Source organism: Cladophialophora psammophila (genome assembly GCF_000585535.1).
Source record: "Cladophialophora psammophila CBS 110553 chromosome Unknown aczJe-supercont1.1, whole genome shotgun sequence".
Taxonomy (NCBI): Eukaryota; Fungi; Ascomycota; class Eurotiomycetes; order Chaetothyriales; family Herpotrichiellaceae; genus Cladophialophora; species Cladophialophora psammophila.
Window position 1 is genome coordinate 2,745,002 of NW_006912922.1, and position 24,048 is coordinate 2,769,049.

Genomic DNA, 24,048 nt, shown 5'->3' on the forward strand with positions numbered 1-24,048 from the left:
TAGAGTCCCAAGCACGGTCACCAGTTACTCTGTCAAGTTCTACAGATACTCGCTAGCTCTCCAGAGTGAGCTTTGTAGGTTTCGACACCAATAATATTGTATTCGAAGAAAGCTTTCTACATCATCATGCACCTACTCTTGGTCCACACCCGGTCCAACAAGAACCGGTCCAGCATCGATTCCCTGCAGGGCGCACGGCCGAAGAAGCTATTGGCCGCCTCGGTGTGTAACAAGGAATGTGGCTGTCGTGGAAATCACAGCCGTCCGTCAGTCGGAAAATAACAGGCCACAGATCATCGACTCCTCTTGCCTCATTCGACCCTGCCCATGCCCATACTTGACCAATGCCGCCGCAACAGGGCCACAGTCCCTTCACCTGATTGCTCCCAACGTCAGCGGGGGACAGGCCCAATGCAACTTTCCATCAGAGGCGAGACGCAGGTGCTTGGGTCGCCTGAGTCGACGGGCTCGACCGATCTTTCTGCAGAAGTTCACGCCATTCCTTCACCTCGGCCCTAATCTCCTGTTCATGCCGGATCTTGTTCTCGCTTTCTCTTCGCGCCAGTATTTCCTTTGGCACTGCCAGTAGTCAGCGAGTTTGGCTCTTGGGAGGAACCAACAAGGGCGGCTACCCTCAGGTCAAACATACCTTTCTTCATGAATCCCGGATAGCTTCCTGGGTTGCAGGCTGAATGCCACCTGTCAAACGCCTCCAAGCCCAAAACGATTTCGTGGTCACCCGTCGGAACAATGAGGAAATCATCATCTAGGCTCTTTGCCCTCTCAATCGGTCCCCAAACGAGTCGCAACGATTTCCGCTTCTCTCCATTCTGGTCATAGAGGGAAAAGCCGAGTGATTCGACACACGCTTCAGTAATTTCACTGTGTTCTCGGGTTTGCCAATCCTTTTTAGCGAGCTTTGTCACCGGATCTTGGTTCTCTCGCTCTACCACGATCTCGCAGAGGCCTTTGTCGGCTGTTGTCTCACCCCCCATTTTTCACGCAGCTTCCCCTTTATCGGTCTTTCCAGCGTCTGTCAGTGCCGGGATGATGAAACAACTCACCGAGGATTCTTCTGAAAGGCTCGATATATACCCTCATCCCTATAGCAATGTTGCCCCATGAGAGCCTCCCGTGCAAGACCTCCCCCCCAGCCACCACCGCCAGGGATCAGGGACGCCAGGACACAGGCTGCCCCGACATTCAGCAAGCACATGACCGAGGGCATTGGCTAGAGAGCTGCAGTGGCGGCCCAATTGCTGAGACGGGCAAAGATGATGGTGTTCATCCTCGTCCCAGTTCGCCTACGTTCAGGCAACGTTCTGTGTGTCACCCGTTCAGAGGGTGGATGCCGGTGGCATAGAAGCAGCGGTTGACGACATGGTCTCATAACAGCCTCATCTATGCAAACGCTATCTTCTGAATTCGACCTCTCAGAGAGCTGTGCACCCTGGTTACCGAGCAAGGCAGCCGCACCGCCGATGCCATCGGGGCGGCCAACTCATCACCCAGCTCTCAGCACTCTCTGCAGCAATCTCAGGCAACTCCATGCATCACTTTGAATTTCAAGCATTTGTGCTGTCCTTACAAATGACCGGGCAAAGAGTCGGCTGAACTCGTCCTCCTCTCAACAACTCACTTTTCTCCACGAATTTGGCACCCAGCAACATATCGTATCTGTCATCATCCACCACAAAAAAGGTATGCCTGTAAGGTTTACCATCTATGAAGAACTTCAGCCTAATCGCACCCAGCATGAAGAGCTTGGCTCCCTTGACAAGGCCTTCAATTGGGTCCAAGTTACGAGGTTCGATGGACGCCAACCCTAACTGTTCGGCTCGATGTGCAGCCCATAGGCTAATCAAACTCGGGAGGAGGCCTGTATCCAGCTGTGTTCTACACAGCAATTTGCGTATTCCGTCGACTTCAACCATGACAATCCTGATGTAAGTGTTTTCATCCTTGGAGCTGGTGGTAGACACGGACAACGTTGAAACCGGCCCACACCTGCTCCAACCCTCGGAGTTTTCATTCAAATTTGCCTGCTGCTCACTTTGCATTGGAATTATGTTTTGAGGCTGAAGGAGAGCCATTCCCGAACCTCCACCTTCTGGAGTCTTGATCTTGGAAGATGACTTGGATCGAATTTTGTATGGCTCTCTGTCTTGTCCTGCTGGTTTCACTACTTTTGGCCGTTTTTGTCGGCTATCTCGCGGCGATCGTTGTGGGAACCGGAGCTTTCTACATTGGCCGGTGTTCAGATCACCCTTTTGGTGTGTTCCTAGGGACTTGTCGCTCTAAACAGACTGCCTCGTCCCGTCTGGATCACCAAAATGTTCCCGGCTTAACCTGTCCGACAAGGTATGAACGGCCACGCGGTGCCTGCGGTTCGAAGGCTGCAGCTGAGAAATTGTGAATGATGAGTGAAAAGGCAGATTCAAGAACGATGCGGTTCACACGGATGTGGAATGCTTTGGATGGCTTTCCGGGGGAGAGGAGACGACGGTCGGCGCACTGGGTAACAATAGGGCGATGTTGGGTGAAGGATGGCAGCCAAAAACCCCCCAAAGAAAAAAAACAAGGCCACAGCTCGCAGATAAGAACAAGCACGAAGGTTCAAAAAGCCCTGGAGATTGGGAGAGCAGTAAGGACTTGCAAACAAGAGATGCGATGGGTGTGGTGTGCGCATAAACACAGCGCAGGCAGTTGGGTCTACAATTTTTGGTGTCAGAGACGCACTAACAATATGGATTGTAGGCTCCACAACACAAACAATCAACACAGATACTTCACTTCTCACCTCACCTCCAACCGGCCTTGCACGGGATATACAATTGTCGCTTATAGCTTATGATGCAAACTCTACCAATCTTTCATTCATGGTTCAAATTCCCGGTCTCCTAGCTCGACATTGGATCTTTAGCCACCGCAAGACGTAGGTTGTATGCGAAATGAAGTACCGAGTACGACAACAGGTCATTTGAAGTACCGTCGACCATCGGCCGCGCTGTGAAAGCGCCCAGCCCTTCAAAGGGCCGTCAACAGCGCTGTACAGCCTCTGGTCACATAATCAAAAGCAAAGCAAGAGCAAGGAAAAGACCTGGTGGCAACCCGGAAATGCGAGCTCTTTAATGTTCGAGAGCTTGAGCCACCAACCCCCACGCCGGCGAACGACGGGATCAAGCTGGCCGTGGTTTCACGATGATGCCGAGGGACGATGGCTGATGGCTGCATGCCTGATGGCTGCATGCTCAGCTGAACATGATTGGAACTCGCCCTCAAATCCCTACACCCATATCGCTGTGGTGATGTTACTTTCGCTAGCATTGCTCACCACTGTTCGGGATCGCGGCGCTTCCCTTCTTCCCCAGGAACGTTCGGTTGCCTCCTCGGGAAAGGCGCGAGCAGGTGTTCGCGCCAACCGTCCGAAGGCATCCTTGCCGATGTTGGGCATCAGCTTCTGGTCCGCATATGTGTTCGCCTTGTCCAATGCTCTTTCGTTCATGCAGCCAGTGCCAGCGCATACATCAAAGGTCGATGCGAACCTAGTAGCATTACAAAGGAGCCCAAAGAGGCATTTGAGGCTCTAATAACACACCATCTCAGTACGAAAGGTGCTCCTCTTTTTGAAATGGATGCTTACACTCATCTGTCGTCAATCCAGGCCAGCCAGCCAGAGTACGCCATCTTCCGCCTCTATCTGCCTCTACAAGCTCTCCAGCTGAACCTTCTGCAAGCCGAGATCGCGCGCCTGCGCCAGGGGCTAGGCGCCGCCGAACTCGAGTTGGACGGCAAATCCGGAAACACTGAGAAGCTGTTTTCTCATTTTCCCACCCGCCAAACCCAGTCTTCCTCTGGAAGAGAACCTCAGACCTCGCTGCAAGAGGCTCTCTGGAACCGACTTGAAGCAGCCCTCAAGAAATACAGTGCGCAGTAACTCAATCCCTCGTGCCAGACATACCCTTTACTGAACAATAGCCAAACACAAAAGGCAAAGCGCTGCTCCGTTACCGCGCCCTTTCCCAATTGCCTCCGGTCGATCCCTTACACCACAAGCAACTCCGTAATTGGAACTCAGACCTCGAAGGTGGTGATGGGTCCCTCTGTGGGGCTGAAGCTGTCGTCTGGGACGAAGAGAATGCCGGCGATCTCACCTCGATAGCTCTGCCGAGCGAGAGTAGAGATCCCCTGACGTATTTTCTCCAAACTCGCGTCCTTCCATGGTACCATAACGCGATAGGGTACAGATACAGGCCACGAACCCACGTTGCTGATGCCTTCACCGATGTGAGACAGCAGACGCCCATCTATTATTACTCGGGCAGACCGATTCTCCTAGCCGTGAACATCTGCAGCACGGTACTGTCTTCGATGATTCCCGCGCTCTGCTCACTTGCCCTCTATTTCATCCAGCGGGAAGGCGCCAGGATGGGAGCGATCGTGGGCTTCACGTTCCTCTTTAGCGTTGTTATCGCATTGATCACGCCGGCCAAGAAGATAGAGACTTTTGTGGCCACAGCAGCCTTTGCGGCCGTTCTTATTGTCTTTGTCGGGAATGGCAATGGCAATGGCAATGCTGGAGGATGCGCCTGTTGAGCGCTCTAATGGTCGGCATTGCTAGAGATAGCTTTGCTTGGGAGACGGCCTCTAGAGCCGATATGAAGTGTGTGGACGCACTCCCATGCACAATAACAGATGGCTCCATTGAACTCGCCTCGAATGTCAGGCCCGGATCTGGTGAAGATATTGCCCATCGGGGCCCCTTGGATCGGCATAGCGGAACTGAGTGCCTCCAGAATACCGTCTTATTTGGATACGTTTCACGTTTTCCTGAGGGAACGAACAATGTCGCAACCATGATCTGACCTTCGATCCACAAGCTCGAGGCGAGAGTCCCGCCCACCAACATCACCCAAGAAGGTAAAGGCTTGGACGGTGGATCCCATATGCACACCCTCTGCTCAGTTATCAAGGCCGGCTTTCTCACCATGAGGCCGGCTCCGCAGAGGTTTCGGTCTACGTACGTGCAGATCGGATGAAGTTGATATGTTACAGATGTCTACTTGATCTCCCCGACCGCATATCGAATTCCAATTGTGTTCCTTACTCACTCAACTGTCCTCTCGATCAGTGCTTTGTCTCAGATAGTTTCTTCGACAATTTGAAGGCTGACAACTGTCACAATGCCCCATATGTGTGAAAGCCAGAGTTTCAATCTTCGTCAAAGGCTCTCATCTTCTAGGGAGTCAATGTGACGATCTCCAGATGCTCGTCTTCAGGAGCAAAGTGATATTCCAGAGTGCCCAGCTTGTCACTCTCTCCCTACAATTTCTTCTGTTTGGGCTTTTCTTCGCTGAGTTTGGGCTTTTTCTGGAGCAGTTTTGGACGCCAGTACCACCCACTCATGAATACAATAGCACCATCATCCCGAAGTTCTCGGAGTTGGAAGAAGCTGGAGGATGGACCGTTGATGGTGGTGCCTGACGACTTATGTTCTGGTGCAGCATCCATACTTCCTTCTGGCTTGTCCACCAGCCGATCTCTGGTGCAATCTTGCCAATAGCAGCCAGGCCGACATCCAGTCCGAACGAAACCGATGTTTCCTTGGATCTCAACAGAGCTACGGCGCGCTGTTTGGCAGTGCAGGTTTTGGCGACCACAAAGATGCCCTTCTTCTTGGTCGTTTCGTGTATTTTTGGCAGGATCATCTCGGCGTCAGATACGAACCAGATTTTCGCTTTTGTGGAACTCACGGGAGCAATTTGGTTGTGCGTCACCTCGCCTTTGGTGACAAGAACTGCGCCAGTGTCTGCGTCGCACTCAGAGCCTATCTTGAACCCAACTCTGACCGGGGCATTTGGGATGCTGGCCCTAGGAGATTAGGAGAGACGCTGTGACAGTCGACTTTATTTGCCCCTCAGCCTTGACGGGAAATTGGACTAAGGTTTTTGATATCATAGCTCCCCAAATGTCCTTTCCCGGATCGGGGCCGACTTCTATCGTGCTGGCCGCTCTGTTGGCTCCAGGGCAGCGGTACGAAGTTCCCACTATCCCGGTAGCGACTTCAGCAGGACCCAAGTCCATCCCCCGAAACGATCGAGACGAGATATATATTGCGACCACGAAGACTGTAGCCACGATGCGCCTACCTTGGAATCAGTCGTTGACCAGACTCAACGCCGGAACGAGTATCGTAAAGCGAAACATTAAAGTGGAATTTTGTAAGACGCAGTCCGTGCCCAAATGCTGAGTTCGCGGGGAACCAGAATCCAGGCCGCCAGGGACGTCGAGTAGGCCCAGGAAGCGGAGCGGCAGGCTAGATATTACAGATCATGTTAAATCCATCATGTCGAAGCCAACTCACCTATGTATTAGAGAGAAATCTCGACTAAAATTGCCCTTGTCTCGGACGGGGTCTAACCTGAAGCGCAACATCCTTCACAGGTGCATCAGCCCACCTTGCTGCCTCACTGGCTCCACTAACTTTCACACAAGAATGGGAAAAAGGTGCGACGGAACCATCTCAACGAAGCCAAGGGAGTAGACAGTCGACACAGGCTTCATTTCCGTATGGTGTGACGTACCCGTATGAGGATTCCCATTCCCATATATGGTTGGAAGCTTTGGGCTGGAGCGTCTCGCTTGCTTGCTTAATAGCACCTTGATTGAAAACCCGTTGGATCCAGCTGCCGAGGAGTCGCGAAGTTCAGGCAATGGGATAAGGCGGCCTGAAAATTCGCCCACAAGCCTTCTATGCAGCGAGATCCCGGCCGAGAACGCGAAGCTTGTGTGGGATTGGGCTGTCCTTGCGGCTGAACAAGACATTTTGTCTCGAGCCCTTCAGCGATTTGAGCAGTCCGTGTGATCTTGGCGTACCAAGAAGAGCTGCAGATATGTAACAACGAGGGTGTTGGTAGGATAGGTCGAAGCGACGAAGTTCTGCGACAAAGTCGAAGTTCCCGCCAAGGCTTTGTGCAACAATGTGCCCGCGAGGCTGGTACCTGCCTTTCACGCACACCGCCTTAACCCTGCCTGCTGGGCCGTAGAATATACCAGTGTTTCCAACATTTCTGCCCAGTGGCCTTCAAGTTCTGATGGCGGGACACATGTAAGGTGATTAACCCACCAATGTCCGGTCTCGAGATTGTCGGCCTGGCCGCGAGCGTCATTCAGATTGCCGAGCTGGGCGGAAAGCTGTCCGTCAGGCTTTTCACTTTCTCGCGGAAGATTAAAAACGCCCACCAGAGTATCGACAGTATCTCTCAAGACATCGCTGCCACGGGCGCCGTCCTGGCCCAACTTGGGAATGAGCTGCGCAAGGAAGACAATTTGAGGCTGCGCTCACCGGCGGCGCTTGCGACGACGGAAAACTTGGTCGACAGCTGCAACAAGCTGTTCACAGAGCTCAATGAAGCCATCGATGAGGGCGGGAACGGTCACAAGCTAATCGTGGAGTTCAAGAAGCGGCTCCGCTTTCCCTTCCTTGAGCCTCAGATTGAGCTGCTGCGATCCAACCTCGAGAGACTGAAGACTTCACTGCTCGTCATACTCAATGTGCTGATCTTGGCCGAGCAACTCAGAAGGTATGGTGTGGCCGATCTCAGTGACCTAGCGCAATCTCGATAGATTATTCTCTGACAGAAAGGGACTTCAGTCAGAAAGACAGCGAAATCTTGAAAGATCAACACGAACTGCTGCGCACATTAATCAAAGAAAAAGACACAAGCGAACAAAATTACAAACGAATTCTTCAGGCAATAGAAGCCTCCAAGATCCCAGAAGGGGCGCAATCAGACCCAGATACCTGCGGAGTTGGTGAGCAGGATAGCGCTTCCTGCAACTTGTTGCAAGCAAACACACAGGCTAGCTCAGCTGCCAGCAATGACGATGCAGCACCAAGAGGGCTCTCAGTTGACCTGCCACTGGCCGTCGAAAATCACACACAACTTGCCGACCATTGTCTGCTCATCGGTAAAATATTACAGGAAATCGGGATTGTCAAGTACAGGATAGACTACGGCCAACGAGACAGAGTGCAAAAAGCAGTCCTCAAGGTACACTGGGACGAATGGACCCACCTGCGGAAGAAACACGGCGACAAGCGCCTCCTAGAACTATTTACAGCGTTGAGACAGAATGAAGTGGTGAGCGGGGTGGCAATTATTGTGAATGAATTGTTGCTCAGCTTGTTTTAGGCTCAATACTGGAGGCAGACGGCGGAGACACAGGAAGAATTTGAAGCCCAGCAGCCAGACACCTCGTCCGAGGCCGTCGTTCGGTCAGGAACCACGCAACAGAGTCGTCAGGATTTGGCCGCTAACAGAGCGATATCGGATTCGACAATCAGAGACGGACCGGATAAGCCCCAATCAGAAGACCCTCAATCAAGACCAATGCTTTCACGGAATCAGGACAGTGAAAGCTCAGGAACGAACATTGAAAGCCAGCCTGTGGCGAGCAGGACTCCACAATCGGCAACCGCGCAGGAACCTCTATTGTCCAAGAGCAGCTGGTTCAAAACCCGGCAAAGCGGTAGAGTGCTGCCGTTAAGAAGAATGGTAAGTGGTTTCAGGCCACAGTGTCTCCCATTCCCACCCCAAGGCGGGATCATTGGCTAAATTGACGGATGTTCCGTACATTTTGACAGGATGATCGAGAAAACGGCATCGGGGGGGATGATAGTGATCAGGCGATCAAAGACTTGCTATCAGGCCTGGCGAATGAAACAGAGATTGAGAAGCTGGCTCATACGCTCGAGCCAACAGACTTTCCAACAGAAGCGTCTCCTCGCTGTTTCTGTAAAGGCGCCGTCCGGCTCCTGTCCGCCAACGAAAAGGATCAAAAACGTGCCTTTTCAATTGTCTTACGTCCCTCAGGCTTCTGGAGCACCAGCCGTTGCTTCGAATGCAGTGGATGTGACTACAAAGTGCTCATCCCCTCACGCTCGAAGCCCGGTGGGAACGCAGGTGAGACGGAGGAGAGCTTTGAGACAACAGTCAGAGAGAGTCGCTGCGGGGTGAGGTACAAATGGGCGTTTCTAGCGAAATGTCACGTTCGATCATCAAACGCCACATCCATGGTACAGAAAAACTTGGGCTTCGGGCTGTTCGCCTGCATTTTTTGCTGCGCCATGGTCAGTGCTACGGGCGTGCCTAGCAAATTTGCATCAGGAGACGTGCCCATGTTTGACAGCGTGGACGCTTTCATGGAGCATTTGACCGCGGCGCACAGAGAAGGGAGAGCCTGGCCGAATGCCGACACACTGACAAGGATGAAGTGCATTGTAGGGCGAGTAGCGAGGGCAGACGAAGAGTGGGATATCAATCTACCGCCACTGGCTGTTGGGCACAGCCCGGAGCATCCCACTTCGAAGCTTCCAACCGTGAGGTAAGGAAAAGAGCCGAGGAAGTTCTTTCAGGACTGTGCGAAAGCTGGATATCCCGCTCTGCTCGAAGCCACAAGATTCAATATCCATAGCCGTCTTTTGGGTCTCGCGCCGAGGCAGCGGCTTGGTATGATTTACAGCGTGCTCATCTCTTGTGTACTTTGGTCCGCTTATCTCGCCGTCGTCACTCACTCAGAGTATTGACGCTCGTGTTGACGCCCCATGTTGCGCAGCGAATGTGGTGAAGGCTGTCCAGCTTGGCCCGTACCTTTCTGGAAAGTTGAAGAGGGCCACAAACAGGGACTCCTCTCCGACTTGAGGCTGTTGAGTCCGAATTACAATTCATGTGAATGAGGACATCGACGAAATCAGTCAGTACCCCTCACGAGACGTTGTCGATCGTCTCTTCGACGGTGATCAATGCCCTTCCATTGAAGTTTGTGAAAGCAACCTGAGCATGGACTCTTACTTGTCTGGCTGTGTCCCCAGGATGAGATACAAGGTACAACAATGCCTATTATGTCAGGAAAGACATTCCCGAACCTGGTCCGGTGAAGAGAGTGTTGTATAAATTCGCGCTCTGTATGCCCTTCGTGGTTGCACATGGCTTCGTTGAGGGCGAGGGCGTCACACTGACCCTGCTCACCTGCTGTTGCTTTACTTCAACTCTTGTCCTTGTAAGAACCTCGGTTCTACCTGATTAATTAGGCATAGTAGATTGTTTAAGTAATTCCTTAACTAAGCAATCAATTTTGTGCCACACTACTGAACGCTCTCGCACACTCCTACTAGATGGCGAGATGGGATGGTGGCCTGCCTGCACAACAAAGAACATGACAGAATCGTGTATGTACCCAGTATGTAGAATCAGTGCAGCTGTCTCGCTGTCGCCGTGGAGCTGGCGAGCTGGATTGGGACGCGTCTATCAATGACGTCGCGTTAGTGGCGTGCGAAAAAGTGGCAGCTGAACGTGATCGTGTCACAATTGGGGAGAAGCAGGTCGAGGTGTAGTTTGGATGTCACAGCCATAGTCGACCAGCTTCATCCGTCATCCTGCGAGCAACTGATAGTAGCATCATTGCGCCTGTGATCCAGTCAGCCATCATCCTGACATTTGTTCTGTCCTGCGTGGACTCCAAGTTGACCTCCTGAGGGAGCTATCAATTGAGCTCGGCAGCCACGCCTCACTTCTCAATCCTCAGCTCTTAGCTCTCAGCGCAGTCACAGTCACACAACCTCCCCCTGCCCCTCAACATCAACACCACTGCAATTGAACGGTCAATATCTCTGCGTTAGCATTCCATCGAGCACACTCAATTTACCCCCATCATTCTGACTGTCATGGCAGTATCGTAGTACAATACTCCTCCCCCTGACTATTGCGCCGTTATGGCCGCTCCTCCGCTGCCCAGCAGGGTCAAGACTGCTAATGATTCCGATGATGATGTCGTGACCGAGGGAGATCCTTCCAGCACCGCCGGTCTCTTGATCGAGCGGCTGCAGGCCTGGAAACACATGTGTGGCTATCTCGAGAACTACATCTCCGCAGTTTCAAAGGAGCAGGCTGGACGCGCCAAAGACCAAGAGAAAGTCCTCAAGACACTGTCGAGCCCTCTTCGTGAGGCTCACCACTTCGACTCCGCATTGGGTGGCATAGCTGGTCTGTTCGAAAACCTGCGCGCCAACACCCAGGGCCAAATCAATCTGTACACTGAGACTTCCAAGAACCTCACTGCATCGGTGCTTCCCATCCTCGAACGTTTGCACGCCGAGATCAAGAATAAGAACAAAGAAATCTCCGGTGCCACTGGGAAAGGTACAAAGGCGGTTGAGGCGGCGCGCACCCAATCACAGAAGCACATTGAACTGCTGGGGCAACAGGCCGCCCATTTCGACTCGGCTGGGGGGAAAGTGTCGGCGCATCATGATCCCTATGTAGTCAAGAGAGGAACTCTCCACCGTCTCAACAAGCAACTGCTCGAAGAGAACAGCAACAGACAAGATCTAATTGCGGTTCAGAACTCCTTTGCCAAGTTCGAGTCGCACGTCGTGCAAACCGTACAGACAGCATTGAACTCCTACAACCAATTCATGAGCGGCCAGGCTGATCGGCAGAAAGCCATGTTCGGCGATATTGCATCAACTGCAAGCAACATTCCGCTGGACTTCGAATGGAATGGCTTTACCAAACGCAACCAGCATATCCTGGTTAACCCTAATGCACCGCCGCGGACTATGGAAGGCGTGTCTTTCCCAAACGAAAAGCATCGTTCGACCAAGCCGCTCGTTGAAGGCACTCTTGAGCGCAAATCTCGTGGGATGGGTGCCCTCAAGGGCTACAGCAGTGGATACTATGCGGTCACCCCGGCAGGCTACTTGCACGAGTACAAAGACAACGATAACTTTCACAAAGATCCCAGTCCCGAGGTCTCACTCTACCTCCCTGATTGCATCATCGGAGCTGTGGATGGGCTGAAATTCACCATCAAAGGCAAAGACTCATCAGGCAGCAAGCTGGGGCAGAAGATGGCTATCACCTCCGACTTCCAGTTCAAGGCGCATACCAACTCGGACGCACAGCAATGGCACTCAATCATTGCCAGCTTTGCTAATTCGTCCAACAGCTTGCCCACTAGCCCGGTAGAGTCCCGCAATATCACCCCCATCACCACGAGGATGGAAGAGAATCAGACGCAGGGTGTAACCAGCGGACCAACAAGTGCAGCAACACCCAAGAGTGCACAGCCAATGAGCGCCACATTTGCTGCTACCCCATCTTCAGCTGGAGCGTCTCATGCTGGGCCCAGTTCGAATCCGCTGGAAGACAAGAAGTATGGGGGAAAGTAGGGAGATTGCTGTGAGTTTTCAAGAGGCAATTTCTGGTGCACTATTGTGATTTGATATTGTCCAGCCGTTTCAAGTAGGTAATAATTTGATACCCATTTGTGTTAATTTCAGCCATATATATATATCTTTGCACACCCATACTTTCGCTGGCTGCTCGTTCACGGCTTTTTGCCATTCAAAACGACCATCTCTCTCCCGTCCCTCCCTCCGCTTCCGCCCAGGTCATTGCCCAACTCGTCCGTTCCTGTTAGATCAAAGCCGACAAGTCCGCTCCTCTTGGGCACGAACTGCCTCAGCACGACCCCAGCCTCGCGCAAGACTTTCCGACTGGCCTCGTCCATGTTATAAGTCTGGCTGTAGACGACCTCTTTGACGCCGACCTGGGCGATCTTGACCGAGCAAGTCAAGCACGGGCATGTGTCGCAGTAGAGCACGGCGCCTTCCCTGATCCGCTCGCGACCGGCCTCGAGCAGCGCGTTCTCCTCGGCGTGCAGGCACAGGCAGGTGCTGAGGGCGATGCCGCCCGAGTTTCCCGAGCCGTTGCACCGCGGACACCCTCCTTCGTTGCAGTTCACAAGACCCCTGGGTGTGCCGTTGTAGCCCGTGCTGATGATGCGGGCGTTGTGCACGAGCACACACCCCACGCGCCGCTTCATGCAGTTCGATCGGTGTGACGCCAGGTGGGCCAGCGTCATGAAGTATGCGTCCCACGTCGGCCGTAGGCGGAGCGGGGATGGGAGGTCGAGCGTTGCGAGGAAGGCGTGGCTGTTGATCGATCCAGCGAGGTGGGATTGTTAGTTACTCCGTTTGACTTTAACATTCAAGATGAGGAGTGGATTATAGAGAGACACAGAAGTTGGGTGGGGATGGGGATGTGATTCGAGCCTGCTTGGATCAATGGGCGGAATGTGCTGCATATTCTTTTGCCGGGGTTGGTCTTTTATTTGGTGTAAGGAAGGGAAAAGGGACCGGGAGGACTAATACTCACTACGCAGAGATGCTGGGGAAGGAGTTGAGGATGGACAGGTGCGCGTGGGACAGGAGCGGGAGGAGCGCCGTTCGCGGCGAGGAATGGTTCTGAGTCGGATCATCCTCGACGGCGGCGTTTGTCGTTGCCGCGGAGCGCTGAGAGTCAGAGGAGGAGAAAGAATCGGCCCCGGCGCGAGACCCGTACAGTTTAAGGTCATTGTAGAAGACAAAGTCGGTCAGGGACATGGGTGCGAGTTTGCGGGTTTGACACCTGCATGTCACAAAGCACAGACACCAACTTGGTCAGTTCACGGTCTCCCAAAGTTCTTTCCGTCTGTGTCTCTTGCTGGTCGGGGAGAAGAGAAAGTAAGAGAGGAATAGAAAAGAAAAAAGCGGAATTTCTGCAGCTGATATTGCTCGTGGCGCGGCCGTCATGAATCAGGAAAAGATTCAAAAGAGAAGCTAGAAAGGAAAGGAAAGGAAGGGAGAGGTCTGAGCTGCGAGAAAACCGGACGAGATGGACGGACGGACAGATGAGACACAGACAGACATACCGCTCATTAAACCTCTCGAACCGGGTCCCAACCGGCGCATCCACGTTCACCAGCAGAAAAAATGGCCTCCTCAAAAGGATTTCCAGGGTCGCTTCGTCATAAATGTCCGTCAGAACCCAGTGCTCACGCCATCGCTTGGTGACGAAGTCTAAGAGCGATTCGACGTCGGGGAAGGAGAGGCCGCGCGTGCCGATTTGGTCGGTGATGCTGGGCAGGAGGCGGAGGTAGTCCGGCGAGTGATCTGAAACTGGCAATGATGTCCATGGCCATGGCGACGGCGGGGACGATGGTTGGAACTGTGCGGGCGTGGGGAGATGGAGGCGGAGGAAGCCGTGGTGCTGGACTAGGTATTCGGCTGTGGTGTGTTTGCCTGAGCAGATGGAGCCGCAGATGCCGATTAGCATTGCAGCAAACAACCTGGAGATAAGGCGGGCGCAAGGCTGTGGTGTTTGATATTCCTCCGAACCTCCCCGGATCTCTGACTTTGCGGGTCGTGTGGGTGCCTGGTAGATTTGCCCGATGTTTCTTTTAAGGTGCGATGATCAGGAAGGCCCTCTCCCCTGACGTTGGCTGAATACGCCTGCTTGATTGCTGTCCGCTGATGTGGTTGAACGTGACGCCCTTCTCGATTGAGACACGCGTAAAGTGGTCATGCACCCGACGCGTCCAAGTGACTGACTAAGAACAGGGTTGCAGTCTAACTGAAAGGGGCACAGGTCATTAAAGCAGCAGGCGCACTGACTGGAGATGTGTTCCGCCCGAGGCTGTTTTTAGCCTTGGAGACCTTCGAGGCTGCAGCCGGCCGCCTGGCCGCCTCCCAGCCCCGTCGCTTCACCACGCACACCACCACATGTTCCTGCCTAGACAATCCCAGTCAGTTCTGACACTCGAACAAGTCTCTACCATTTTCATCATCATCCTTTTATTCTTTCTGTTGCCTGGAACCGAATCTTTTCCGTCTACGCAAAACATCGTCTTATCAATCCGGGATATCGGGACTCTATTCGTGTCTGACCAGGCGCATCAGAACAATCCTCTTCGGCCTGATTAGGGTCGTCGCAAATCGGCCTGGACAATGCAGTACGTGCCTTTCGCCTCCGACATCGAAATCCCCTTCTACGCCTCCCTGGCGTCGCACAAAATCAACCATGACAAGCTGGACGACTCGGCCCGGAAATTGTTGGGTCTCTACGAAATCCGTCCCGCCGACAACAAGGAGCATTCCTGCCGCATGCAGATCCACGCCAATGCCCTTACCAGTGATGAAGTCCCGGCCGCCTCTTATCGTGCAGAGGGCATGATCAAGAACGTCAACACGATCGAGGAGTATCGCAACATCGACAAGTTGGCCATGATCCAACAGGCCGGGAAGACCATTTGGGACGCCATCAACGACGGCACCATCTACTCGTGTCCCAGCCTCCTGGCCTCCTTCTTGGTCCTCAGCTTCGCAGACCTCAAGAAATACAAGTTTAACTACTGGTTTGCGTTTCCGGCCCTGGTCATGGATCCGCCCTGGGTGCCGGTGGCCAGTAATGGAAGTCTCGCAAGTCCAGACACAGGCATCTCTTACAGGACACTGACCTCGATCGAAAGCACGACCCTGGTGGATCGTATCCAGGCCTGGAAATACGCCGTGGACCCGAGACAGCATGGATTCTTTCTCGTCAAAAAGGTGCGCGAGGCTTCTTTAGGTCACAATTCCAACAATGGCGGCGGCGGCGGCGGCGGCGGCGAGGAGGAATTCGGTCCCCCTTCTCCGCAGTCGCCACTTACTCCTACGGCAAGTCTCGGCTTTACCTGGCATGTGTCCTCATTATCGAACTTCGACACGGGGTTCTTTGATGGCGTAGATCCGGAAGACTGTTTCGTCGCTTTCGCCGACCCTTCCAACTACGCCGAGCCGGGCCCGGTGGCGCCGGGATGGATGCTGCGAAACCTCCTTGTTCTGGTCCGGCAACGGTGGAAACTCGACAAAGTACAAATCCTCTGCTATCGCGAGACGCAAATGCGTCGAGACGCCGCGCGGAGCGTCATCTTCAACATGGAAATATCTAAACAACCGTCTAAACAGACCAGCAATGCAGGAGACGCCGCGCAACCGCTAGACTATTCGCAGACCATGCCCAAAGTCGTAGGCTGGGAACGTAACGCCCTGAACAAGCTCACCGGCCGCATGGCCGACCTCACCGAATACATGGACCCGACCAAACTGGCCGACTCGTCCGTCGACCTCAACCTGAAACTCATGAAATGGCGGATCTCACCGAACCTGAACCTCGAGAAGATCAAGGAGACAAAATGCCTCCTCCTCGGCGCCGGGACGCTCGGGTCTTATGTGTCGAGAAACCTGATGGGGTGGGGAGTCCGGCACATCACGTTCGTGGACAACGGGAGCGTTTCGTTTTCCAACCCAGTCAGACAGCCACTCTTCACATTTGAGGATTGTCTCGAGGGCGGAAAGAAGAAGGCCACTGCCGCTGCGGAGGCGCTGAAGACGGTCTATCCCGGCGTCCAGTCCAGGGGGTATGTGTTGAGCGTGCCCATGGCGGGACACCCGATTACGGATCCCGAGAAGACGAAGGCGGAATATGACACGTTGGAAGCACTGGTGGATGAACACGACGTGATTTTCCTGCTGATGGACACGAGAGAGTCAAGGTGGTTGCCGACCGTCATGGGGAAAGCAAAGGGCAAGATCGTCATGAACGCGGCGCTGGGGTTTGACACATACGTGGTCATGAGACACGGCGTCAGGCCCGAACCCACCCTGCCGGGCACGCAGAGAGAGGAGGCCGAGAAACAGGCCCAGAACCAGGGACAAGGGGAAGGCGAACTGGGCTGCTACTTCTGCAACGACGTCGTCGCACCCGCAGACTCGATGAAAGACCTGACCCTCGACCAGCAGTGCACGGTGACGCGGCCGGGCATCGCAGCCATCGCGTCCGCCCTGCTCGCCGAGCTCTTCGTTTCCGTCCTGCAGCATCCTCGCGGCGGCGCCGCCCTGGCCTCCCTCTCCTCCGCCCACCGGACCGGCGACAGGGGCGGCGACCAAGACCACGACCACCCGCTCGGCCTCGTCCCGCACACGATCCGCGGCTTCCTGGCCACCTTCTCCAACATGACCATTACGGGCACGGCGTACAAACACTGCAGCGCCTGCTCGGACAAGGTCCTTGACGCGTACGAGGCCGGGGGGTGGGAGTTTGTCCAGCGCGCACTGAACGAGAAGGGCTTCGTCGAGGAGATCAGTGGGTTGAAGGAGGTGCAGAGACTGGCTGAGGAGGCTGCGAGGGATATCGAGTTCAGCGAGGAAGATGAAGGCGCTGAGGATGAGGAGGGGGAATTGATTTAGTTGGCTTGCCTGCTTGCTAGCTGGCTAGCAGTGCAGAAAGAGCTTGGTACACCTCTTGCCTAGTGCCCCCTGCTTTACGCACGGTGCTAGCGGTTTAAACATGAGGCGATGGTCGCAGCCTTCCATCACCGCTTATATAGTTATAGTCATCACATATACCTTTTTTTCGTTTCTCTTTCTTCTTTTCTCTCCTCTACTCTAGATGAGCACGAGTCCAGTCTCAGGGCTCGGTAAACACCGCATCCCGATCCACCTTGGCCAATCGCTTGATGCCCACGAAATAGGCCTCGCGGGATTCACTCCTCGAACTCTCAGGCTTTTCGCGGTGAACCTTGTGGAACATGGCTTTCAGGCTCCTCTCCAAAGCCTTGTCTTCGGCCCCCTGGTAGAATTTGCACACAAAGTGTCCCCCGACTTTGAGCGTGTCGTAGCTGAATCGCAGCGCTGCTCTGCAGAGATCCTGCTCATTTCCCAAAGATCGTCAGTCGAGTAATCTTTCATGCGATGAATGCGTAGGTGTGAAGATCCGAAACAACAAGAGAAGGGAAGGAAGCACTGATCGAGGTCAAAATTCTGGTAGACCTACCATACTCCCGGCATGATCGCGGAAGGCATTTCCACTCGTATTCATCAACCTGCGATACGGGTTACTGATGCTCTTCTTGTAAAGCCCTTCAAGAGGGTCCCAGGGTTCAGACATGTCGCTCAATACCACGTCGACGCATTTGTCAACATGTTCTCGATCCTGCTCTTCCTCGATTGTCGTCTCGTGACTCTCCCGATCGAGATACCCTGTTGCCTCATCCTCGAGCAGCGCCTGCTCCAATCCGGTCTCTGAAGTCTCGGAAGAGCCTAGCATGAGTGTGCGTCGTAGACGGCCCCGATCAGGGTTTCGGAGAAAGGACTTTATCTCGGCTTGAATGTCCGGGGACAGGAAGTCGCCTTGGATTGTTGACACGCCCTTTGGGGGTTGGACGGGCAGGAGGTCAACACCTAGAACTCGGCCACGAGGTTTCGTTAAGTCGATGGCGACCTGCATCAAGGAGGAGACATGTGTCAGCGGCAGACCCTAACATCTTCCTTTCCGTCCTCTCCAATCTCCAATCGTGACCCCTTGAATTCGTCGCAAATGGTTTCTTACCTGACTCCAACTTCCCGGCGCAAACCCCAAGTCCACCACAGTCATCCCAGGCTTAAAAAGTCTGTACCGCTCATTGATCTGCAACAGCTTGAAAGCCGCCCGACTCTTGAGTCCCTGAACCTTTGCTGCTCGAGCAAACTGATCCCCTCGCTGCCGATCAGTCCAACGCCTCGTGCTCGAGGACGAGAAGCGCACCCCTTTCATGCAGGTCCAGGTTGACAAGGGTGAAGGTAACGTTGAAGGAGATGATGTAGGACCAGCACGCAATGAGATAGAGTTTTGCGAGGGGAGACATGGTGTTGGTCGCTGGCGAGGAGCAAGGCTGCTGGGGAGGTGGGGAAGGTTGCACGGAGGGTTTGTTTTGATGGATGTGAGTGCGCAAACCGAAGAGCGAAGAGGAAGACGTGGGTTACATGATCGCATAGCACGCTCTAGCGAGGCTGAAGAGCACTCGGCAAGAGAATATAGGAGGGTCGCGAAACGAGGGAAGTTGCCAGGATTCAATTTGGTACAGCGTTAATGACTTTTGCTCCGCGATTTATGCAGATGCCAGTGGATGTCATGAATCCATAAAGCGGCGGCGCACGACTTCTGCAGATGGGCAATTGGCGGTTGCCGCTTTTGCGCGACCTCAACTGCCATTTATCTTGCCATGAAGGACGAGGTAATACTCCATAAATCTTGTGTTCTACAAGCAGCGACGAATTTTGACAAACAGTCCATCCTGAATGCATCTGGCGGTCATACATGTGAACCCAACTCATCAGCGACCCATGCGTTGGAACCTCCACTTCCCCATCATCACTCGATCACACTAACAGCCCTCCGGTCCCTCTTAAGAGGCGAGAACTCAGCCAGTGTTTTCCCTTTGCCCATAGCCTTTGCCTTAAGATTGATGCGCCCCAATACCCCCCCTTTCCCAGCAAGGCCACCTGCCAGACTCCTGATCTTGGGTGCGGGCGCACTGTCTTCATCGAAGATGTTGGCTCGTTTGGTCGCTGCCTTTTGTTTTCTAGGTGGCTCTGACTGTGTTGCCTCCTCAGCTGTGGGGTCGGCATTCCGCGTTCGCTCTGTGTCTTCTTTGCTTGTCTTCTGGGCTTCAGTAGCGACTATGACTCCTTGATCGCTTTCCATATCCGACTCCTCTTCGATGATTTTGTCAGGTCGCGAAGTTTTGACTATACCGTTTGCTTTTGAATTGGTGGTTTCTTTAAGAGGTTGGGCGCCTTTCCGCTTGACTGCTGGTGCAGTTGATCTTTTTGCGGTGGTCTGCTTTTTCCTCACTGGTTGGGCCTTGGGTGCCACATCCTCGTCCTCGTCTAGCCCGTCCACCTGTTCAGTAACATTCGTGTTCTGTTCCTTTTGCCGCTGACCTTCCTCCTCAGGCGGTGTTTCCGGCAAGATGCTCAGAGTGCGGTTCAGGAACGGCGTGATGGAAAAATTTGATTTGTCCCCGACATTGACTGAAATTCGAGGTTTCTTCGCCGCAGGGCCGCCATTTCCCGGCGTGCCAATGGTCATGTCTGGATCAAACCTAGCAACGTTTCTCTTCCTAGCATTGGCCGTGGTGGCTACCCCATTAAGTCTTGCTTTGGTCATCTCAGTAGACTGCGCCATCTGCGCTGCCTGCAACCTCTCAATTTCTTCTTGCGCATCCTTGAGTTGTTCCTTTGTAGATCGGACTTTGTTGCGGAAAGCATCCAGTTTCCCTTCCAAAACCTCCTTCTCGTTCTCCCATTCGGTTGTTCTCTTCCTGCTCTCGCGCTCGTTTTTTTGTGCATCCCGTTGTAATTTTGCAAGCTCCCTTCTCAAGCTGTCGATCTCTTCTGCTAGCTCCGAGTCTTCACGATTGGATGACTTTTCCTGTGATTTCAGTCGTTGAACTGCTCGTTTCTCGGTCTCGAGTTCAACTTGAAGGGAGCTTAATTCCCGCTGTAGAGCCAGCTTTTCGGAAAGCAGCTTCTGGTACGACGAGCTTTGGGATCTCAGGTGCTCAAGTTCCGGTTTGAGAGTGTTTAACTCTCTTGACAATGCTAGCTTCTCTGCAAGGAGTTTGCTTGCGTCACTGCTCGCAGCACTCAAAGCGTTGACTTCTGTTCTTAAGTATTCTAGATCGCGTAGGCGCGCCTTGAGATCCATCTGTGCTTGTTGCAGGTCTGCCTCGACTTCGGCGAGACGGCCTTGTAACTCCTCATTGGTTTCACGCAAATGGTGTTGTTGATCCTCGCCGCTCTCTGCCTCTTCTTGGAGCCCATCATTTTCGTGTTCCAGCAGCAGCAGCTGTACGCGCATCCCTCGTGCTCGTTCTTCTTCGTAGATGCGATCCGCGTCTCTCAGGGTGCGCTCGTAGGCAAGTTCGAGTTGGGTGGTTTGGATGGATTGTGAAATTTCGGCAAAGCTCATGCAAGATAATTCTGCGTCCATTTTTGAATAGTATCTTCAGCAAAGAGATGACTAGGGTATGATGCAGTTCGCTGACGCTGGGGAGTCTGGTAGCGTTTGTCGTGTATTTACAAGCGACTGGAAATGGACTAGTGTACAGCATCTGCGCCACTGACCAATGGGGTGCTTGTTGCGCCAAGCTGTCTTGGCCGTCCCGATTAGTTCAGCCTCGGCACTATCCGCCTCTTCGTTCCTCCTCTTGCTCCTCTTTGGCTTCACGCCTGATCACCCGCTTTGCCCAATGACACCGAGATGATGAGGGAAAGCTGACCTTTGTGACTGCACCAGATGTCGTTGAATTGCGCTTAGTCCCCCGACCGGCCCCTCATGTTGTTGAGAAAGGTTGCCGACGCCCCTCTTCCATGCTTTGCTACCGGTTTCGAGATGGTATTTAGGGTGCTGGGACGCGACGGGGCAGGAGACACAACAGTTGAGATGATCATGAAACCCGACTTCAGGCCTGTCTGCGCACCAAGAGTTATTTAAGTTTCCACCCTGCTGACGTCTCGCCCCTTTTTCTTTTTCCTTCTCTTTTCACCATCGAGCATCATATCTGCCTCGGGTGCTTTTTGCGAATTGATCCGAGAGCAACCATGTCCGAAGTCGTTCTGCCGACGTCGGCTGTCCTCAATGAGCATCTAGGCAAGGTTGTTCTTGTGACCGGCGCAGCAAGTGGAATAGGTCTTGCAACTGCGCGACTGTTTGCCCAGCACGGTGCGAAGGTTATCTTGGTTGATTTGGAGGCAACAAGATTGCAAGATGTCGCACAAACCATCGGCCATGGTTGTGATTTTTATGCGTGTGATGTCTCATCCTGGGAGCAACAACTGTCCTTGTTCCACTGGGCAACACGCAAACACGGCCCTCCCAAAATAGTGTGTCTGAATGCCGGTATCGATCCTGAATTGGCGACCTCGGAGTCCGCGTCGGGCAAGGAGCGAGTTTTAAGTAACTACCTTGCGGACGAGTACGAAGCCTCTGGTAACCCAATTCAAGTCTCCGACGAAAGCGGACAGCTTCTGAAGCCACCGCCAAAAGCAATCTTCGATGTGAACTTCTATGGCGTTCTTTATGGGGTTAAATTGGCCGTGCATCATCTTGGGCACGGCTGCGGGGGCCGCATCATCATAACCGGATCAGCTGCCTCGTACATTCCCGTTACCTATCAAGACGTTTATGTGGCATCGAAGCATGCACTTATTGGGTTAATGCGCAGCTCGTCCCAAAGAGAAGAGCTAAAGGAAAAGAACATCTCCATCACGATGGTAGGGCCGTGGCTCACGCGTACGGCGTTGACCGCCAATCTACCGCCCGAGGCTACACAGGGACATGAAGCGAGTGAACCGGAGGATGTTGCTATGGGGATTGCGTATCTCGCATCAGCAGAGAAAGGTGAAGATGTCAATGGACGGTGCTTGTGGATCAGAGGAAAGAGATGCATTGAGATCGAGGGTGCATATGAGAAATGGCTGGCGCAGATGATGGGGATTTAAATACCTCGTAGAGGCTTGGAATACTTCCTGCATCGACGAGATTTCAACTTACTCTATTCATCTGAGTAGGGGCATTAAAACAATAAAATCACCTCAAGTCCCATCCGAAGCCCTCGAACTTTAGAAGCATATCGCACGTCAATCAGGCGCGTCCTACCGACTTTTCCCGGAGCTCTGTTAGAGTGGACAATTCTCAAGGGCTGTTTATGCCCTTAAAGCTTCGACCCATCTTAGCTGTTAACGACGGTTTGGAGAATCGAAAGAGCTGATACACAGGTGGAAATGGCGACGGAGGTCCAAATCTCATATTAACATGGATCTGTCGGCTTGTCTGGATTCCTCGAGAATGACAAGTCGTTGGATTAGAGACTCAGCTATCGCCATCCGAACGACAGATGCGTCAGACAGAGGTCCTATGTATGGTTCGAATCGCATCGTCCTCGGTCGCTGGAGGCTCACCCTCCAGCCGGACATCTCTCAGTTAATACCCAGTTTCAGACTTATATATTAATGATCCGTTGGTAGGTTCTCCATGTAAGTGGGATATTGTGGTCTCTATGTCAGCAAAAGCTCGGCGCGCCTGTCGGGCGCTTTCCAGTCGTAAGCAGATTTCCGGAGCATGGAGCATATCTGGTGGATTTAACATCCGTGATTGACTTATTGATTCGGCATCTTGAACGGCCAGACTTTCAAGTTTGAGCTTTAAACTCGCCGTTCTCGTCCCACGGTACGCCTAGGTACTCCATATCTGAATCTGCTGGCACCGAATCCCGCGTGGCTTGCATCCCTGTGGAGTAGAGTTACCATACCTGGTAAAGAGGTACCCCTAGCGCCATCTTGTTCCTTGCTTGACTCTTTCTGGTTAAATATCACCAGCTAACAGTCAACCAGTAAGAAGGCCAATGCCTTGAGTTGGATTGCCGTCTGGCATTGCATAATCCCCTTCCGGGATGTCGGCCCCTGCAAGGGACTTTGTCATCAGCTTCGCCCCCTTCAATATCGATGGCTTTGGACCTCGCAATTATGGTTCTATTCCCCGAGAAGGTTGTCCTCGCCAAACCAATCTCAGCGATCCTTCTCTTCTCTCGAACCATGCCTTCCACCGTGCGCGTACAAGGCTATGGTTGGGCTATTATTGCTCGGACTTGAAAGCTCGACCACTCCCGGCCCGGGTACGTTGTGCTATTATGCAGACGAACCCAGTTAGCTGTGGCTATGTTTTTCCTCGTCTCATTTGTTATCGACAAACAGTTATCAAAACGGTCTACTTGCTTATTAACTCCAATCATGAGCTTCCGCACGCCATTGCTCAGCGTTGATAATGATTGCATTTCCCAATTGCGTAATGGCCAGTATCGCTTATTGGAGAACGAAAGTGTCGGGTTGCAGAGCAAGTGAAGGAAGAGAGGCTTCAAGTCTCCTGGACCTCGATTCGAATGTCAAAAGTCGGGCACGTGTTGCTCAATTAGAGAGCCTTGCACGGCTCTATCAGTCTCGGCCGACTTTATATGCAGGCATATTAGCTCAGCACTTTGCTTTCGGTTTGCCTCCTCGACGACCCTGGGTCTTCTGTGCTTAAATATATTGAAAAAAGTGGCCCAGTTCCCGGCATGGCTTTTATCTGATTATGTTGATATACTTCTTTTGGAAATTGCCAGTTGAATTACATGAATACGAGACCATGAAACCTCCCCAATATATGACCCTGAGATTTGTGCCGCAGCTTGATGCTAAAGCTACACAAATCGAGAAAGAACTTGAGATCGCAAACCAAAAATCGCACGCTGCAAGATGGTCCCACCAGAAGCGCAAGAAGAGGAAGAAGGAGCAAGCAGAAGCTTTGCTGACCGAAGATCCAGGCA

At 53.1% G+C, this 24,048-nt stretch overlaps 10 protein-coding genes across 10 annotated transcripts; 5 read left to right on the top strand and 5 right to left on the bottom strand.

The window, feature by feature from the left end:
• Positions 1 to 424: 424 nt before the first annotated feature.
• Positions 425 to 995, bottom strand: A1O5_00945 (uncharacterized protein; the record flags this gene model as incomplete). Its single annotated transcript, XM_007741564.1, has 2 exons — positions 425 to 579; positions 650 to 995. The coding sequence occupies 2 exons, from the start codon at positions 993 to 995 to the stop codon at positions 425 to 427; spliced, it is 501 nt and encodes a 166-aa protein (XP_007739754.1).
• Positions 996 to 3,631: 2,636 nt separating this feature from the next.
• Positions 3,632 to 4,596, top strand: A1O5_00946 (uncharacterized protein; the record flags this gene model as incomplete). Its single annotated transcript, XM_007741565.1, has 2 exons — positions 3,632 to 3,926; positions 3,992 to 4,596. The coding sequence occupies 2 exons, from the start codon at positions 3,632 to 3,634 to the stop codon at positions 4,594 to 4,596; spliced, it is 900 nt and encodes a 299-aa protein (XP_007739755.1).
• Positions 4,597 to 5,402: 806 nt separating this feature from the next.
• On the bottom strand, positions 5,403 to 5,708 carry A1O5_00947 (uncharacterized protein; the record flags this gene model as incomplete). Its single annotated transcript, XM_007741566.1, has 1 exon — positions 5,403 to 5,708. The coding sequence occupies one exon, from the start codon at positions 5,706 to 5,708 to the stop codon at positions 5,403 to 5,405; it is 306 nt and encodes a 101-aa protein (XP_007739756.1).
• A 1,420-nt stretch (positions 5,709 to 7,128) lies between these two features.
• A1O5_00948 (uncharacterized protein) lies at positions 7,129 to 9,391 on the top strand (the record flags this gene model as incomplete). Its single annotated transcript, XM_007741567.1, has 4 exons — positions 7,129 to 7,583; positions 7,655 to 8,144; positions 8,196 to 8,558; positions 8,648 to 9,391. The coding sequence occupies 4 exons, from the start codon at positions 7,129 to 7,131 to the stop codon at positions 9,389 to 9,391; spliced, it is 2,052 nt and encodes a 683-aa protein (XP_007739757.1).
• Positions 9,392 to 10,774: 1,383 nt separating this feature from the next.
• Positions 10,775 to 12,232, top strand: A1O5_00949 (uncharacterized protein; the record flags this gene model as incomplete). Its single annotated transcript, XM_007741568.1, has 1 exon — positions 10,775 to 12,232. One exon carries the CDS (start codon positions 10,775 to 10,777, stop codon positions 12,230 to 12,232), a length of 1,458 nt encoding a protein of 485 aa, XP_007739758.1.
• A 158-nt stretch (positions 12,233 to 12,390) lies between these two features.
• A1O5_00950 (dCMP deaminase) lies at positions 12,391 to 14,159 on the bottom strand (the record flags this gene model as incomplete). Its single annotated transcript, XM_007741569.1, has 3 exons — positions 12,391 to 12,997; positions 13,221 to 13,472; positions 13,756 to 14,159. The coding sequence occupies 3 exons, from the start codon at positions 14,157 to 14,159 to the stop codon at positions 12,391 to 12,393; spliced, it is 1,263 nt and encodes a 420-aa protein (XP_007739759.1).
• A 671-nt stretch (positions 14,160 to 14,830) lies between these two features.
• Positions 14,831 to 17,110, top strand: A1O5_00951 (autophagy-like protein 7; the record flags this gene model as incomplete). The annotated part of the gene is made up of 1 exon (XM_007741570.1): positions 14,831 to 17,110. One exon carries the CDS (start codon positions 14,831 to 14,833, stop codon positions 17,108 to 17,110), a length of 2,280 nt encoding a protein of 759 aa, XP_007739760.1.
• A 220-nt stretch (positions 17,111 to 17,330) lies between these two features.
• On the bottom strand, positions 17,331 to 18,546 carry A1O5_00952 (ribosomal RNA large subunit methyltransferase J; the record flags this gene model as incomplete). Its single annotated transcript, XM_007741571.1, has 4 exons — positions 17,331 to 17,570; positions 17,697 to 18,143; positions 18,252 to 18,397; positions 18,447 to 18,546. The coding sequence occupies 4 exons, from the start codon at positions 18,544 to 18,546 to the stop codon at positions 17,331 to 17,333; spliced, it is 933 nt and encodes a 310-aa protein (XP_007739761.1).
• A 506-nt stretch (positions 18,547 to 19,052) lies between these two features.
• A1O5_00953 (uncharacterized protein) lies at positions 19,053 to 20,675 on the bottom strand (the record flags this gene model as incomplete). The annotated part of the gene is made up of 1 exon (XM_007741572.1): positions 19,053 to 20,675. One exon carries the CDS (start codon positions 20,673 to 20,675, stop codon positions 19,053 to 19,055), a length of 1,623 nt encoding a protein of 540 aa, XP_007739762.1.
• A 611-nt stretch (positions 20,676 to 21,286) lies between these two features.
• On the top strand, positions 21,287 to 22,186 carry A1O5_00954 (uncharacterized protein; the record flags this gene model as incomplete). The annotated part of the gene is made up of 1 exon (XM_007741573.1): positions 21,287 to 22,186. The coding sequence occupies one exon, from the start codon at positions 21,287 to 21,289 to the stop codon at positions 22,184 to 22,186; it is 900 nt and encodes a 299-aa protein (XP_007739763.1).
• Positions 22,187 to 24,048: the final 1,862 nt, after the last annotated feature.